The sequence below is a fragment of the Zootoca vivipara genome, chromosome 2 (genome assembly GCF_963506605.1).
Source record: "Zootoca vivipara chromosome 2, rZooViv1.1, whole genome shotgun sequence".
Lineage (NCBI taxonomy): Eukaryota > Metazoa > Chordata > Lepidosauria > Squamata > Lacertidae > Zootoca > Zootoca vivipara.
Window position 1 is genome coordinate 58,573,365 of NC_083277.1, and position 19,448 is coordinate 58,592,812.

The 19,448-nt window shown below is 41.9% G+C and overlaps 1 protein-coding gene across 2 annotated transcripts in view; it reads left to right on the forward strand.

The window, feature by feature from the left end:
* The first annotated feature begins 15,984 nt into the window (after positions 1–15,984).
* LOC118080482 (serine protease inhibitor Kazal-type 5) overlaps positions 15,985–19,448 on the forward strand; it is a 30,983-nt gene continuing 27,519 nt past the window's right edge. For both annotated transcript variants that reach the window (XM_035105785.2, XM_035105787.2), the window contains exon 1: positions 15,985–16,113. In XM_035105785.2, coding sequence (XP_034961676.1) covers positions 16,062–16,113 — 52 coding nt within the window. In that variant the 5' untranslated portion in view covers positions 15,985–16,061. The remainder of the gene's footprint in view (positions 16,114–19,448) is intronic.

A 19,448-nucleotide genomic window follows, 5' to 3' on the forward strand; every position in this document is an offset into this window, starting at 1 on the left:
AGACATCACCTTGCCGACAAAGGTCCGTATAGTTAAAGCTATGGTTTTCCCAGTAGTGATGTATGGAAGTGAGAGCTGGACCATAAAGAAGGCTGATCGCCGAAGAATTGATGCTTTTGAATTATGGTGCTGGAGGAGACTCTTGAGAGTCCCATGGACTGCAAGAAGATCAAACCTATCCATTCTTAAGGAAATCAGTCCTGAGTGCTCCCTGGAAGGACAGATTGTGAAGCTGAGGCTCCAATACTTTGGCCACCTCATGAGAAGAGAAGAATCCTTGGAAAAGACCCTGATGTTGGGAAAGATTGAGGGCACTAGGAGAAGGGGACGACAGAGGACAAGATGGTTGGACAGTGTTCTCGAAGCTACGAACATGAGTTTGACCAAACTGCGGGAGGCAGTGCAAGACAGGAGTGCCTGGCGTGCTATGGTCCATGGGGTCACGAAGAGTCGGACACGACTAAACAACAACAACAACAACAATTCATAGAAGAAGAGGCAGGCAGGGAATCTAGCATAGCTCCTCATACCCCAGATCTCCCCCATGAAGCTGCTCCAGCTCTAAGTATTTCCCTTACGGTACTGAATGTTGTTTGTTGACAATCTGTAAAATATCTTGATCAGAGCCAGCCCATCCCTGTGATGGGATAAAGCAGCTGCCTGAAGCAGTGAAAGTGCAAGAGGTGGAGCCCCACCTGCCCCACCATTTCCACTGCCATCGGGACACTCTCCTTTCACTTAGTTTTGCACATGGCCTTGCCACTTGCCTTCCACGTGCCTGGGGTGGAAGAGATGAGAAAGCAGCCATGTATACAAGTGAAGGATTCCTCTCTTCCATCCATTAAGGGACCTCAAAGGACTTGAAAAGACCTGTAGCTCTTATGTTTGACAGCCGTGATCTACTCTATTGAGTGTCTGTGGTCATTGTACTTCCCTTGGGTCCACATCTCACCATTAAGGGTATCTCCAGATTGTGAACAACCCTTGGAGAGATTCCTCTAAGCTTTTTATAATCATCTTTTACTGCAAGAGAAATGCCTCCAAAGTTTTACCCAAGCAGCAATCTTCAAAATTTACTGTAAGTAAAATTCCATGAGAACGCCACCTGTCTGTCTCTTACACTTGGCTCTATGCTGTTTCCTTTTTACTTCCTTGTTTTCATTAAGTGCAGACTCCTGGTCTCTGCTGCATGGCTCACAAAACTAATTGATTGATCGCCCACCCTCATTCCTTTCTCTGGACACAGACAGGGATTGTGGAGGAGGAGAAGGCAGCCTATGTAAATTTGTTCCCTTTTGTTTAGTCCAGACGTGAGTCATTGTTTGCCAGTCACTGTCTCCTCATTTTCCAGCTGATGCAGCTGATTTTAAAGCCACTGAGCAGGAGCCACAATGAGATGGAGTCATCAGTCATCTTGGTCCAGCCACCTAGCTGTCCCCATCATGCCACCTGCTCACTTATCTCAGTTCCCTACTTACAGATTCCACCACACCTTACTAATCTTCCACCCTTGTCTACTCACTCTACTTTAGATTACTAAGAGTGTGAACTGAGAAGCCCCAGGTTCAAATCTTTGGGTGGGACCATAGACCAGTAGCTAGAGGACATGCTTTGCATGCAGAAGACCTCATTTTCAATCACTGGTGTTCTAGTTTTTAAAAATTCCAGTGGGTTGGGAGCAGGAACTGGCTGCCCATGTAAATTTGCTCCCATTTTATCCCAGACAATTCACTGTCTGCCTGTCAGTCTCTGTCTCCTTATCTTCTTAACTGATGCAAATGATATTAAAGTCACAGAATTTGCAAGTGGGACCTCAGATCAGCTGTAGAGCAGATGCAGAGAGCCTCATGTTTAATGCACTTTAAAAGATCCCAAGGAAAGACTCTGCCATGACATTGTCATTCAGAGCAGACATTAGTAACGGACAGATACTTGCCTGAACTGTATTTTTAGCACTATTTTCATACCAGTGCTGCGTATGGCTACTGTTACCCAGCATCTCATCCTGACCCCAATTTCAAATGAGGGTTTGAGCTGCATTTGTAAACCCTGGTCAAGAGGGAAGCCAGTTTTTATTATTATTATTATTATTATTATTATTATTATTATTATTATTTATTGGTTTAAAATACAGACATAGACATAAACAATCATTTACAGAGGAAACAGAAAAGAAAAAGAAAGAAAAAAGATGAAAAGAAAAAGAAGAAAAAAGAAGAAACAGCTTTATGTTATTTCATATTATTTTAATATAATCCGAAAAGATATCTTTTACACTTTTTTACTTACAGGTATCATCCAAGTTTTGCTAGTATGGTATTATTTGTACAATATAGTCTTAAATATTCCTTAAATATTCTCCATCCTCCATGTTTTCTGATTTGAAGCTCCTCTAACTCTTCCCGTCAGTTTTGCTAGTTGCAGGTACTCTATTATATGTATCTGCCACTCTATTATTGTTGGTGATGTTTCACTTTTCCAGTTTCTTGCCAGAAGTATTCTAGCTGCTGTGTTTACATACATGAACAATGGTCTTATAATTTTTTTAAAATTCTATTGGTAATATACCAAAATCTCTGGTCTTTTTTTTACAAGTAAGTTTGAATAATTTTTTGACTTCATTGTAGATATTGTTCCAAAATTCACAGATAACTACTGTACACAGGTCCACCACATATGGTAGTATGACCCTATATCCTTTTTGCATCTCCAGCAAGTTGGTGACCTGCCTTTGTACCTTTTAGCAAGTTTTAAAGGGGTATGCTGCCATCTATATAGCATCTTCATGGTGTTTCCCCTAAGATTATAACATGCTGTAAATTTAATATCTACCCTCCACAATCTTTCCCATTGTTCTATATAGATATTGTATCCAAAGTCTTGTGCCCACCTTACCATTACTGCTTTAACCTGTTCCTCTTTTACTTCCCATTCTAAAAGGTAATCATAAATTCGTGAGATATGTTTCCCTTTATTATAAATCAATTCTCTTTCGAATTTGGATGTTTCTTTCACAAGATCTCCTTTCTTATCTATACCCAACTGCCAACCAGATGCCTATGAGAAGCCCACAAGGAGGATATGAGCACAGCAGCACTCTGCCCACCTGCAGTTCCCAGCAACTGGTACTCAGATGCTGGAGGGAAGTACATAGCCATTGTGACTAGTAGCCACCGATCACCTTCTCCTCCATAAATTCATCTAACCTATCTTTAACGCCATTCAAGTTGTTGACCATCACTTGTAGCTCATGTTGTGGCAGTGAATTCCATAGTCCTAACTCTGTGTTGTGGACATAGATAAGCTAACTACACTGGTAGTCAAACAGTTCACATCACCACTGAAGAGGGGGCAACACCCTCCATTGCTCCTGAGGAAAGCAGGCTAACTTAAGGGGTGCAGAGTAGGTCACAAAGCACACACAGCTCTGCCTCCCAACACCTTGCTACCACTCTCCACCTTTCAGCAACTGCTGCCCGGGGTGGCCGCCTCACTCTGCCAAATTGTAGGTTTGACCCCGGGACCCACTTTCCTACAGAAAGTCCCGGACACTCCCACTGTCTCTTACAGAATCAAAGGCAGCTTGAGGATTGGAGAGAGTATTAGCTCTTCCACCAACACCTGCTGCCCACCTCTTTGGCCCCTTCATCGCCAGTGTGAATGCACACGGTCTGGGGTCCCAGGTTTGCCCTGGGGTACAGCACCTGCATGAACTGCAGGCTCCTGCCTCCTACATTGTGCACTAGACAAACACCACTTTCTTGGGCTGCTTGCAGATGTGTAAGGAGCAGCTTTATACTGATGCAATCAGTGTCCATCTAACATCTAGCATGACCGGCAGCCATTACTGAAAGTCCCAGGAGGCAATCTGATATATGCAAATCATGCTCTTTTCCTGCTATGCCAATGTTATACCATGATTGATTTGGGGGTTTTGTTTTTTGTTTTGCTTCCCACTGTCCTGCGCTCTTTAAGGGGGAAGGACAATATATAAAAATGATTATCATCTTCATCATTTTCCTTTCAAAAGACTTTTTCAGCCTGGTTTTCTTTGACAAACCAAATTACACGTGAGATGAACATGGTTCCTAAAATGAAAACCACATCCTTTCCTTTCAAAGGCACAATTGGACTCTTCCAATAACAAGGAAACTGTTCAACTTCCCTTTCTTTCTTTCTTTCTTTCTCTTTCTTTCTTTCTTTCTTTCTTTCTTGACCTACGATATGATAGCTTAAAATCCTCTGTTGAGGTATATTGAAATAACTTGCCGGTAATTGGAATTTCTGATATAGCTGATGTTCACATTTGACACCAGCGGAAAATTACATAAGAAAATCTTTTCTTTTTAGGAAGAAAAGGCCTGGCTAATTTTACCTGATTTCCCCATACTGTGAAGAATATTCTGGAAGGCAATGTGAAACCACAACATCTGCAACATATGGTTACTAGCCACAAACAATATGTATTGTATTAAAATGAATGTGAATATGAATATTTTAGTTAAACCCACATGATGACTTCCTTCCCTTCATTATTGGGCTATGAATGGGCTCGCACAATGGTTGCCTCAGCACTTGTGATCAAATGAGGCTGTAAAAACTCCACCCCCGAAACATATGATCTCCATTTTATCGCAGCCATGAAGGTGACAGCTTGGTTAAGCAAAGTCAGTAGGAGGTTACGCTATGAATGTAATTAAGTTAGGCTTTCACGTATAAAGTATGTCCCCCCCCCTCCATGCGTTTTCTCATCAAAGCAATAAAGGTTATTTCACAATGCATGAAAAGATGAGACGTGAAATTCCCATATTGCAAGGAAGGTCTGAAAATGCTTCCCCTCAATACTGGGACCATGTGACTCATGCTAGCTTGCCAGCAGGTGCATCACCATTGCTTACTAGGAGGTGAGGCAGTGGGCAGGCCAGTATGGTGCAAATGCACCAGCAGAGTAACCTCCCACCACCTCGCCCCTCTAGCATAGCCGTTCCACCCAACCCAGTGAGCTGCTTTTGTGCACCTGCTCATTCTTTTGTAGGAAGTCAGTTGCATACTCCTAACCCAGTGCAATAATAATAAAAACTCAGATTCCTTCCCCTGGGAAATTAGGAGGAGAGCAACAGAGGGAAAGTAAAAGGCAGGGGGATCACAGAAGATCACATAAGATTACATAAGAAGAGCCCATCTAGTCCAACATCATGTTCTCACAGTGGCCAATCAGATGCCTGGGGGGAACCCCACAAGCAGGCTTCGAGCACAAGAGCATTCTCCCCACTTGTGGGTTCCAGCAAATACTATTCAGAGACATCACCACCTCCGCAACAACTGTGGTGCATTTAGTAAATATTAGACTTCGGACTTAATGGATTCTTTTGTGTTTTAATGCCACTCGACATCGAGTCTGCTTTTTTACTCTGCATCATGGATTGTCCATTTCAGTTCAGTTCTTGCCATTGTTTCAACAGCTTTCATTGTATCGTTTTATTGCGATTGTCCAAGCAGCCTCATAAATATGTATATAAAACATTTTCAATAACTAATTGAATCAATCAAACTGTTGGGACTTTGCAAGGTATTAGTTTGAGAATTACTGATAGAATGTATGTGACTCACTTTGAAATTTGAATACAGTAATACTCTTTAAAGGGTGAAGTATTATTACTACTTATGTGAGCATGACAAATGTTACATGAATATACTCTGCAGGCAGTTCAATATAAAAGTATGATCAACAGGACCTGTGGCTGTGACATGTGTTTGTTACACTGCTCATGGATTTATTAGGACCTCTTGATGGAGATTATACCTATTCATTTCCACAATCCTGATCTTATTTCCTGTCCACATAAACCTTATTGTAGACTTATGATTCTGTAGGTATATTTTGGTATATTTTTCATAAAGAGTTTTGGCCAGGGCTAGCTTTCGGCGGTGGGGGTGGGGAGGGTAAACAATTGGCCAACATTGTATATTATTTTCATAAAACCGCATTCAAGCCATGTATTTCTTCCCAAAACATGTGTTATCCTAGATGTGATCTTGCCCCAGACTGCTGCAAGAGAAGTTAGTCAATAGTACTTTCAGAATACAATCACAGCTGGAGAGAGTTATGCAATATGTAACCGTTGGGTATTTCTGGGCTTGAAATAAATTGGTGGCCTTAATCCAGCTTTTAAATTGAGTTATTTCCATTATATCCATTATATCTTGAGCTCTAGATGACAGATTACATTTTCTTGAAGAAGGCAGCATCTTCCCTTGAGACTAGTTAGTCAGCCAGAGGTTAGTCCCTAAAGCCAACACAAAAAGACAATAGCCTGGGGATCAGAGGGCAATAGTTGTAGCTAAATTAAAATGGTTTAATCTCAGCACTTAATTGCATCTTGCACTGGAGTCAGACACTGGGGGTGAGGATGTCTCGCTTGATAATAGATCAGGTGTGCCAAAGCTGAGTGTAAGCTGAGGTCAAATAAAGGTAAATAGATACCAGGAAGAAACAAAGGGCATGCAACAGTTGACTATTACTAAATTGTTCAGACTAGATGCCAAGGGGCTTAAGCACCGAAAACTTTCCAAATATTTGCAAACGTGATTTCTCATGTTGACATTAGTTACATGACTGCCATCAAATATTACCTACTGCTCTATTCTGCTGCAGGTCAGTAGTCAAATATTGGCAAGTATGATATAGCCATGGTTTTCAAGCGATGTCCTGGATAAATTATTTGGAATTTTGTTGGTGGTGCATTGAAAATAAACAGCTAAGGAAGAGCTTGCCCATAGCTACTGATTTACCTCTATAACATGAAGCCACAAGGGAATATTGGGGGTGTGAACTAGTGTGGTGTAGTGGTGGTTAGAGTGTTGGTTCAAATCGCCTCTCAGCCATGAAACTCACAGAGTGACCTTGGGCCAGTCTCAACCTCTCAGCCTAAACTACCTCACAGGGTTGTTGTGAAGATAAAATAAGGAAGAGGAGAACTGTGTATGCCTTATTGATCTCCTTGGAGGAAAGGTGGGATATAAATGTGATAGATAAATAAATAAATATATTCTAGGTTGAACACTCAGTTAAAACTTGGTGAGACAGTGATACCCAACACTGGTGCTCATGAAAACCACTGTGATACACAACTGAAAGGCAGCTATCACAAATAGTAAATAGCAGTGTATGTTGACTACTAAGCACCATTAAGTATCAACTGTCAGATACCAAATATTGAAATAAACATCACTGGGTGTCAAATACAGGCATCAAATATTCAAAGACTTTCATAGTATGCAGTGAATATTTGGGGGGATGATTTGTAAGTCTTATTTAACACTTAAAAATGCAAATCATACATCTCACATCCATAAAGACTAATCAACTCAACTCTTACAACATGGCTAGTATGTTCAACGCTACAATTTCTCTCTAATCTGGTTCCAGTATTGTACAGATTCAAAAGGATCTCTCCTAGCTTCAAGGATGGACATTAAAATAACAAATGCAGTTCAATGTAAGCAACAGTAAATTGAAGCAGAATAAGGCAGAATAAATAAACCCCAGCTTCTCATTTACATCGAAAGTGATTCACTAGGAAAAGGATCTTGGTTTTGTGGTGGTGAAGTAAATGAAAATGTTGACTCAATGTGTGGCTGTTGTGAACAAGATGAATTCAGTGTTAGGAATCATTAGTAAAGGATCTTTACTATTCCAGGTAGTGTATGGATCTTCCCTTTGCACAGCTGCTTGTAACACATGAATTCATTCCCAGACATGATTTTCCAGATTCTTCTTCCCTCCAAATTTCCATAGGTACCGTAGAAAGTGAACTGTTCTCCATGCTTTCTCCCACAAAATCCAATTTGTTGTTAACATATCAGTAAATAGCCATCATCACACATATGGAAAATACTTAATGTCAAAAAGTATTAAAAACAAATTTCAGGATGATTTTTGTTTTATTCAGCTCTGGTAACATCAGCTATTACAAAATGTGTGATTGATATCATTAGGCAGATAGCACTGGCAGACAATGAAGTTGAACCAGGGGTAGATTCAAACTGCGCCATGTTGATTTCATGCCTCATATTCTGTAATAGTAGGTAGATGTTACAGAGCTGGGAGGGTTGCTGTTTTCGGTGGCAGACACAGAAGCTGTGAAATATCTAGGTCACCAGTACATACAAGATACATTTTCATATTTTATAGAACCAATCATCTGAACTTCACATTAGGCAATAAAACCTGAGAAGCTATTATTACTTTGACCTGTTGAATACCCCACGTATAGTGTATGATCTGATTAATACTTACTCTAATCATGCTCTAGAGCAAGGGCGAAGCCATACACGAGGGATAGTTAACACTGTACCTTTCAGGTGTCGTTGGACTCCAACTCTCATCAGCCCCAGCCAGCATGGCCTGTGGTCAGGCATAATGAGCTTTGTGTTAACAGAGATGTTGCCTTGGCTGAATACAAAAGCTCTCCGGTGGAACTGAGTGTCTCTGAGAGTGGGTGGCTGGTTACTTGAGATTAGGAATGGCAAACAACACACCAATTTTGGTTTCTCTCGGTTTCCCATTTTTCCAATCTTTAAGCTCACTTCTCCACATTTCCACATCAGTTTGCAAATCATGGGTGGAATTCAAGGTAGCACTAAGCACAGGGAATGAGGTCTGCTTGCACAATGGGGTTTTCCACTTCTCCTTCCCCCATGTATCCTCTAAAGATGTTACGTGGTTCACCAACACTCCAGAGCAGATTTAGGAGGAGGCGAGGAAGTCCCATTGTGCAAGCAGACCTCAGTCCAAGCACACAACTTAACTGAATCCTGCCCTCCAAAAAAAAAATCCTCACAAAATGCACCCAAATTTTAGTGTGACTTCCCCCTAATATACACATATATGAATTTTGCCTAATATACCCACTTACACAAAACATTTTTCCTTAATATAATGCACTTTCATGTGTTATTTTCATTAATATATGCTTTTTATACAAGCTTTGTCCTAGGATCCTAGGAAATGCATTTTTGTACACATTACTTACGTGGAAAATTGCACTTCAAAATTCAGAGAAGTGCGAATTTTGAAGAAAGGCTGTTGTGACTTGTTTTGGAAAGTGTGAATTAGATAAATAAATTTGCTTTTAAATAAAAACTGATTTGAATTTCTCTACCGTACCTACTTGACAAAGGGCCTTTTCAGTGGTTATGCTCTTAGGATGGAGCTCCCTCTCATGGTGCAGTCACCTAGAGAGACTATATGAGACAATATCTGTTACATCTTCCAGGGCCATTTCTTATGCGGTTTCTACACTAGGCCAGAGGCACAGAGAGTTGCAAGTGGAAGGAAACAAATCTGCTCTGGGTGGTTGAAACAGTATGGGAAGTAGCACTGGGGGCTGCAAAAGGAAGGTGGAATCAGCAAAAACATCAAAAAAATCTCCCCACTTCCTCCTGTGAACATTGTTTTCCTACCCACCCTGTTCAGCCATCAGAAGGTTTTGTTGGATCAGAATCCATTCACTTTGAGGCAAGAGCATTTGCTTTCCATGCAGAAGGTCCCAGGTCCAATCTCTGGCACTTCCAGGTATGGCTGAGAGAGAACCCTGCCTGGAACTCAGGAAAGATAGTTTGGACAATACTAAGCTAGATGAAGCAATGGTCCAACTTGATATTTGACAGCTAGTTATGTTCCATGAAGAAAAGGAGAAATATAACTCATAACCCAAGCTAATGGGTCCAGTTTAGAAACATGGTTTCTCCTCCAGAAATCTGAAGTGGGACAGTCCATTCTGTCACCTCAGCACTTTATCCCTTCAGTTTTGTCTCATTCTGCTGCATGCATAGACTCTACCAAAATCTATGTCACATGGTGCTCCAATCACTTTACTACACTGCATATTTTCATTTCATTTCTGTTCAGTTCAGAAACCCAGACCCTTGGTGTGACTTTGCCATGCCTACATTTAAATGGCCCAGTTCTTTGACTAGCTTTGGGAGTTTGGGGACTAGCAGAGACATCACCTTGCCTACAAAGGTCCATATAGTTAAAGCTATGGTTTTCCCAGTAGTGATGTATGGAAGTGAGAGCTGGACCATAAAGAAGGTTGATCGCCGAAGAATTGATGCTTTTGAATTATGGTGCTGGAGGAGACTCTTGAGAGTCCCATGGACTGCAAGAAGATCAAACCTATCCATTCTTAAGGAAATCAGTCCTGAGTGCTCACTGGAAGGACAGATCGTGAAGCTGAGGCTCCAATTCTTTGGCGACCTCATGAGAAGAGAAGACTCCCTGGAAAAGACCCTAATGTTGGGAAAGATTGAGGGCACTAGGAGAAGGGGACGACAGAGGACGAGATGGCTGGACAGTGTTCTCAAAGATACGAACATGAGTTTGACCAGACTGTGGGAGGCGGTGCAAGACAGGAGTGCCTGGCGTGCTGTGGTCCATGGGGTCACGAGGAGTCGGACACGACTAAACGACTAAACAACAACAACAACAACAATAAGTAAGTTTCAAAATGGCTGTACAGCACCCCAAGGCACTAAGTAAGAATAGGGTGTGGTGGCAATACCATTTTCTGAGACTTACTTATATACAGATTGAATACATCTTGGCTTTCTGCCACTGCTTTAGATATGGTGATTGACAGCTCAGCCTACACACAATCCTACACACAAACGATTGTTTTGTTTCAGGAGGTTTTCCATGGATAAAGCACCAAAGCACCAATGTAGAGAGGCAACCAGCAGAACATTTTCATTTGCCTTAAGGAGTGAATGGGTCACATTTGATGTTCCACAGCAGGACATGGATGGAAGGGGAGAGAAAGAACAGTCAGTTTCTTACCTTTTAGCTTGTTATTCACAACACTTCTTCCCAACACCATGATGTGAAGTTAAGAGTCAAGGGTAGGCCATGAGAAGCAGAAGTAAAAAGGAAGAGTCATTCAGAAAAGCTGGACTAATCCACACAAAAATCTTATCTCCTTGTCAAGTGGCTCCAAGCTCACAAGAAATGTTCAGCTAAAATTCGCCCCGCTGATGAAAGCCTGTCATTTCAGCCAACAGGTGATACAGTTTTCATTTCCTTGAGGAGAAGGGGGTAAGACCTAAAAAGGATCAAGATCAAGAATGGCAGAATGTTTATATTCTGGCCAGTTACCACTTACTTCCCAGAAGTGCGCTCTACCTGATGTTCTGTGGATCATGCGTAAAATACCCCAATGCGCTGGGAGGATTGTGCAATGTCATGAATGGAATGCAATCCCTTCTTAACCCCTGCAGGCGATCAGTTTACGCCCTAAATTATGAGATTTTGATTACGCTTATCTAAGATACAGATGCTGTTAGATGCAATGAAATTAACCCACTCTTGCAAATGAGTCGGTAGTCTCCTGAGGCAGTGAATATTGCACACTGTCTAGATGTTGCACTGATTTTTCTCAGAAACAATTATGTTTCATCCAAAGCCGTGGCTGACTTTTATTCACAGGCATGTTCCCCATCTTGACACATGAAACGTGCATTTCCCTGCTCTTTCATGGCATCTTAAAGTGGGTTAGGCTAATGGCAGGCTGTATTTTACTTACCACATTTTAAATTTTGTATATTCCTGATATGGAAAATTGGAAACTTTGAATTGAAAAATGAGAAAAACTCTTTTTTAATGAAATACACTGTTTTCAAAACTGTATGCTAATGCCATATAGGGGTGTTCAATTCTTGAGCACACGGTCCCTCACAGTGCTTTTTCTGGGGGGACACAGGGGTATGTATACCCCTAAACATTTTTAGGAAAAAAACTGGTTCCTCAACAAGCTAGAAATACAGTCATACCTTGGTTTAAGTACGCCTTGGTTTGAGTACTTTCAGTTTAAGTACTCCGCGGACCCATCTGGAAAGGATTAATCCACTTTCCATTACTGTACTTTTGATGGGAAAGTTCGCTTCAGGTTAAGTACGCTTCAGGTTAAGTACGGACCTCCAGAACCAATTACACTCATACTTCGGGTTAAGTACGCTTCAGGTTGAGTACTCCGCAGACCCGTCTGGAACGGATTAATCCACTTTCCATTACTTTCAATAGGAAAGTTCGCTTCAGGTTAAGTACGCTTCAGGTTAAGTACAGACTTCCGGAACCAATTGTGTACTTAAACCGAGGTACCACTGTACACACTTTATTTCTGCTTCAACAGATATTGTCTCCCAGCTGGATCAGATCAATATTGGATATATATTATTTTCCTGCATGGATTTAGAATTAGTATGGATTTCTTTGGTATCCTATAAATATGACATAAATGTAAATCTGAAAACAAATTATTTGGGCATCTCTGTCTCATCTCCATAGAATTTTGTGGAAGAATTACATAGGGATGTATCATCCTAGTCTAGTTCTCACTGTTAGCCATTAGCACCTTATAAAATAAAATGTTACAGGATGTCCCTGGCATGTTTAAAGCCCATAATAATGCTGACTTACATATTTTCTTGAAACATCACCCCATCTCTGTCTCCATCAAAAATTGCATCACTCTGAACCAATAAAGCTGCAAATGACTGTTGTGAATTAGAACATGACAGTAGCCAAACCAAAATTAAAGTAGCATGAATGAACACTAATCAGTGGTTTTGCCTTTCTTGGAAGGCTATTTTTTGCATGAAATCTGGATAGTAGGGGCAGTGGCGTCGCAATGGGGTGTGGGGGGGGTTGCCCCGGGTTCCATGTCTGCAGAGGTGATAAGAAGTCACCCCGCGGGGGCTCGAGCAGCCACCACCCCACCGCAGCCACCTTTGCTGGATCCTCCATTCACAGCTGGCACCGTCCGTACAGCGCTGGAGCGGTGCCGGTTGCAAACAGCTATACAGCACATGTGCGGCATCGCTACGTACAGTGCGTGCGTCGTATGTAGCGACGCCGCACATGCGCCCTACGTTGTGATGCCCGCCCCGGGTGTCACAACGCCTTCCATCGCCCCTGACAGGGGGCATACTCCTTAAGGCAAACCAGATTTTGGAGTGGTTCGCCACAACTGTAAGGTTGATCCTGAACCTGAGTTGAGCTGATATACCATATGATTTGAACTTCTGCACATGATTGCCAATAATCTGTGCTCATGGTGAGATTTTCCATCAAATTCACCACCACTGCTGATCTCTGGATTTGGCAGTCTAGTTCAACCACATCAAACAGGTTGTGTGATTTAGTTCTAAAAAATTATATATTACGTGTAATAAGAGGACTCACTAACTCAGATCTGGCTATCTGGTCCACCCCCTACCCTTCGGCACAGAAAGCCCGTTCTTTATAGCTGAAGTGCAACAAATGGCAATTCAGGTTTTCCATGGATAGCTGCTTGTTCCAATTCAGTGGCAAAGAGCAAGTTTTTACAGGGAAAGCTCCAGAATGAAAAAAGAATTAAGACTGGGATATTTAAAGTGTAGAGGAAAGTTAAGTGTAAATAAGCCCTTACTGATAGTGGCTCTTGGGGGTTTCAAACTGCTAGAATGTGTTACAGCAGGAGCTCCTGAAACAAGGTTAAACACTTTTCAGTTTAGCTAGGTACTGAGTACTTATACAGCTGCAATGCCTTGGCATCCACACTTTTGCAAGGGAGGAAGAAAACCAGAACAACTTGGCCCTGTCCATGTGACTCCCCTTTGTTCCACCCATGTGGCCTTACTGGCCCTGCCTACATGACCTCCTTGGCCACAGGCCACCCCACCAAGTCCAGCGGCTACCAGCTGCCACCGCAGGTAATGTCTGCAACATGTTGGTTATGTGAAACGTCACCTGCATGGGGGCTGCTTCCTGCCATGTGCTTGTTCTCTTCTTTATTATCACAAAGCATTCCAACTAGAAATTTGTGTGGCAGAACACAACCCTCCATGCAGTTGATCTATAACACACATTGGTGTAGGTGAAACAGCTCATTGTAGAGCAGCTGCCTCACCAGCGCTATTTCATTCATGCCATCAGAATGACATCACTTTGTTTGAGCCTGTGAAGAATGAAAGAAGTAAAGGGAGTGAAATCTGTTGATGAAAGCAGTGTGCCGCCTTCCAAGCTGGGCAAAAATATGTGCCAGGGAACAAGAATAGAAATTCAATTAGCCTTCAGCAATCAAAGAAGAAGAAGGAGAAAATCAATCCTGGTTGCCAATGCACCTTTTAAAAATACAATTTTCAGATTGATCAGAAAGCATAGAGAGTTGCTATGGACAAAATTGTGTATAAGGATTTAATAGCCTTACTACTGGCTGCAGTTTGTCTGTAATTAGCCAAGCATTGGTGCTGCAAAACTCCATTTTTATTGCAGTGGTAGACAAAGGTCTGGGACACAGCACTGGCTGAAAAACTTACAAAGTGAGTGTGTAGGGGAGCCAGACATAAAGATTCATTTGCAAATATGTGTTATCCCCTATGTCTCTGAACAACATAGACTTTTGAAACCTCCAGAGACACAAAAATAATTTTGGTATGATTTATTTCTGAAGTATTTGTGGTCTTAGCCTTATTCCAAATGAACACACTGGACAGAAGCTAGTGTGCAGTGGATCTTTTTCCTAAGTCAGTTTGAGCTTCCACTGGATATGTTTCACGATATAGCTGGTGTGGACTAAACTTTGAAACTCACTGGAACAGCAGTTTCTGAATATATTTCCATGCCAATGTTCTTCCACAATGGTATAACGTATTGTACATTTCAGCATAACAGCCCAAATTCTCATATTTTCAGTTTGTTATTCGCAAGCTTGGACAGAAAAAAGAAATGAAAATTGCACAGTGAGCCTCACTGGTTGCGCACTTAGCTGGCATTTCCAAAGAGCGGTGATAGATGTCAGTGCAGAAACCTGGAAGATAAGCAGATGTCATCCAGAAAATCATTTGATCATATTTATCTGTTTTTCAAATGGGAATAATACTTGGAGAGATCCGATAGTTAGAACTTGGAAACCAGGAAGTCTTAAGTGCTATTATATTATTGCTGTCATCATGTAAAGGCACTTAGACCAAGCCTTGAGACATTCACCTGTCACTATTGTTCTCCTGATTCACATTCCCCCCAAACAAATTCAGCCATTCAGGAATCCCGCAAACAGCAGCCTAACTGAAGGGTGTATTGGAAGCTGGGATGAGACTAGCACTGCAATCCTGTCCTCAAGTTATGCCTGCTGGACGAAGATAGGCTTGCTCACTACTAAATCTATTGTACTGGTGGAACAAAAGATTACAGCTGTATAATAGATTTTGCTTTGTTCCACCAATAATAGGTTATGCCAGAGCAGAGATACTATTGTGCTGGCAATAGTCGTTTTTTAGCCTACCTGAAGATGCTGGGAATTGGAATCAGGGACTTTTTGTATGCAAAGCATGTAGCTGAACTCTGTGCGGAAGCAATTTGTAAAGTCTGTAAAATGCTATCATACTACTAGATTCACTATTGTTATCTCTGAGAGCTCCCAGCTAGGAATGTAATTCCTTATTAGTAACATTATTATCTTGGAGTTGAAGTCAACTAAACTCTGCTCAGACTCTCTGAAACTAAGGGCCCCAAGTTAGTCATTTCTATCAACTTAAATGGGTCTACTAGCATTAGATGCAGCCCACAAACTCCAGCAATGCTCAGCTATTCAGATATTGCATCTGGGTGGCTCTGTTTGCTGGTAATAGCAGTATTTTTATACTGCCCTTCAGATATAGTCCCAGGAAGGTCTTTGATTTGAGCATACCTCTTGGATGCAGCATCCTGCAGCCAGGATGCTCTGCTGCTGCTGAAAAATGAGCTGACCGATTGGTAAACGTCTCATTTTGACAAAATCCAGGGTGTGGCTCCCAGTCAGTCCCATCCTGATGAAAGTTATGCTGAAGGAATCATTAGAATTCAAACCACCCCTCATCAGACTGGTTTTCATGGCTAATGATGGCTGTTCTGAAGGTTATGTCACAAGGAAGGCGGAGAAACCTGTCTCCTATATGTACATATGCAATCAGAGCTTCACCTGTGTGGCTTCTTGTGAGCAATGAGCTAAGAGAATCAAAACACGTTTACCACCATTATCCTTACCATGAAGGTAGCAGGGGTCTTCGTGGCCCTGGCACTTTTCAGCCACTTTGAAGGTAAGCTACATTTGTTATAACCAATGTCTGTGGTAGGGGATGTCATCTTTGCCCAAGGAGTGGGCACCACGTAGTCCTTTAAAAACAATGATAACTAAGACATTACCTAACAAGAGAACTAGCTTATTTGAAGAGAAAACTGAGGAAAGCCAAGGACTAGGAAATACTAAGCACTTTTACTTCATTCATGATCATATCAATGTTTAAAAAATGATTTATGGAACTGGTGGCAGGCATACCTTTGTTGTTGTCAAATACCTTGAAGGTTTGAAAGTGAAGAAGGTAGAGAGCTTCCTTGTTTTGGCAAAAGCAATATCTATTTTCATCTATTTTGCCTTTTGGGTGGACAATTCAAATGCACTGTCTGATGAAATGACATTCTTCTGTCAAAATGTGGTTGAGTGTTTGTATCCATGCATAGGGCAGACTTGGAATTCTTCAACTCGTTCAACAGAGTTGACATTAAACAGGAATGAAAATAAAGATAGGGTGATTCTGCAGAGAGAGAGAGAGAGAGAGAGAGAGAGAGAGAGAGAGAGAGAGAGAGAGAGAGAGAGAGAGAGCGCAAATATGGACCAACCAATCAGGGCTCGGTATGGCTGTTATTGTATGATATAAATAGAATTATGGATTCATTGTCATAAAATCTAGATAATCCTGCCATCTGCAAGTAATTGAACTTAATGTGTCTGGAATTCCCCCCCCCCCCGCTCTTTGAGTTGTTTATCCCAATGTCTGTCTGTGCCTCTTGGGCAAGTTATTATCAGCTGGTTGATTTGTCTGAGGAATTGCAGAAGCAGTGGCTATAAGTGGCAGGATGTAACAATGGACAGCACTGGACTAGTCAGGTAGACTGATAGTGATCTAGTCTAAAGGACCTGTCACCTCCAGTGACATGCAGATTGGACATTCTATGCTAGTTTTCAGTACAGCTTGATTTGCTTTCAGTTCTCATTGGCATCAGGGGGTGTCTGCTGTTTGTGATCTGTGGAGTCTCCTTATCTAGCAGACTTGCGGTGTGGAGGGCGGCAGCAAATTTCTCAGGGCAACCATTACATCTTAACCGCTACAGCTTCCCAGGTGGTCCCAAAATTGTGGTAAGTGGCAAGATGTGCCCATCACAAAGTGTCTTCAGGTGGAAGATGACTTGACATAGGTCACCTCTGATCCATGGACCAAAGTGGAAACAAGCAGTGGCACCAAAGATTGCTTACTGAGGTGGGGTGTTAAAGAGAGATGGTAATCTTCAGATCTGTGGTTTGGATAGGGCAGGGATGAGGAACCTCTAGCCCTCCATATGTGGGTAGACCTCAACTCTCACCATCCCTTATTATTAGCCACACTGGCAGGAAGGCCACAAGTTCCCCATCCCTGAGTTAGGGTAATAATATTTCATATAGAGAGCTCCCTGCTTTATATTGACTTGTTGTTGTTGGCATCTGTCTGTCTTGAGAGACAATGGAGTGCACCTTTGGGGCTGAAGTCAAACTGCTTCATTAGTAGCACCGAAGTGAACGTACAGGGTGCAAACCTGGGCAGTATGTATAGAGGTCCTGGGCTACCCAGATGACAAGTCCCCCCTCTTGGCCTCGCTGATGTGGTTCAAAGGAAAGCAGAGCAATATGTTTGGCACCAGCTGCAGGAATTGCCAGAAGGAGGCATACAATGTGCCATCAAACTGTCTTATGGATTCTACTTTGGATGTGTGTAGGGCTTACGCCTTAGCATTTTCTTCTCCTGAAGATATCCCACAAGGCAGCAGAGGTTTAGGATCAGAGTTTTCTTCTCCTAGATGGGTTACTTTCCCTGGTTGACAAGCCCCATCTGCTCCTCACTTCCCTCTACATCACATGCAGAAAACGCCTTCTTTACCATTGGACCCACTATTGGTCTTGTCCACTCAATCCACCGGAGTCTGTCTTTTCATGCAGAGGAAGTTCCTAATTCACTGAGGATTTGAGACTCAGCAGCTACCCTCACCTGGCTTAGCCAGCGAGTCAAAGCTGTTCCTGGGGTGTGGCTTCTGTCGCATGCTGACAGCTTCTAGGAACCACAGTTGAGAGCTAAGTGCAGGGTGGGGACTGAAAGTGGACTAACGATCCCAGAAGGAGCATGATGTGTCCCCCACCAGATGCAATACCCCTCCCCAAACACCCCATATATTGACTAGGCTGCTTTATATGAAATACTAGAATAAAACAAAAGAAATGTAAAAGGGGAGAAAGGAAGAAAAAGAAACAAAAAAGAGGCTGTACGACATGCTGTTCTAAATATCTAAATCAGTTTAGTTAAGGAAAGGTATTCTAGGCTTGGGTTTGGGTTGTAAGATGTTCCTGACAAATGTTACATTAACTAATCCTTGTTAAGAACTTCCTATAGCTCAGTCACAACATTTTGGGAACCACACAGAAATATTTGGGTGGTATGAATCAAGGAATCTGCAATTAGTAGTATTATACAAATAGTTTAGTTGGCAAGCAGTCCAATGCACAATCTCATTAAATAAAAGTGCTTACATTTAACACAGCTCCCATTAAAAGCCGTGCTCAGGACTGTGTTTCCATAGGTGCACCACCATCATCACTTGCCGAGAGAGGAGAGATATATATGATCATGATGTGCACAAAGTGTCACTACAAGCAACAAGTAACTCAAGCAAGCATGGGCCTCAAAATTATAGAAAGCAGGAGTGCAAGCCCAAGCCCGTGTTTATTGAGAAATAAGTCCCTCTCATTTCAGTAAGGTTTATTTCTAATGCTTAGGGTTACAGGGTAATTCAGTGAAAATAATTTTCACATCAACCCAGCAAGTGTGTTCTGTGCAAGCAGCTGGTCTGAGTTTGCATTATGAGGCTCATCTGATCCCCTTTGAAGCCAACTGGTACATCTGGTGTGGATGCCTATGCAGATCTTTATCAAGGACCATTAACCATGCGGAAGGCTATATGGATCAGGGAAATTCTTGGTTTACAAAAGCACATGCATTTGGAACGCTGAAACAAGGAAAACCATCAAACCATTAATTCTAGCACATGGGGAGGGGGGCACCTAAAGATACATAATTTGGCATCTCCATGATTGGTATTATTAATTGTATTATAATTTGGCATTGTTATAATGAGGCTATTATTGGATTGTTGTAACGGAAAACTAATAAAATTACTATCAAACGTACGTGCATTGTCTCTTTGTCAGGTTGTAATGTCTTTTCTATAGATCAGTTAAATTTGTTATGAGATGTTAGTGTTCATAGCTGCCAAGTTCTCCCTTTTTTAAAGGGAAATTCCCTTATGCTGAATAGGCTTCCTCGTGAGAAAAGGGAAAACTTGGCAGCTA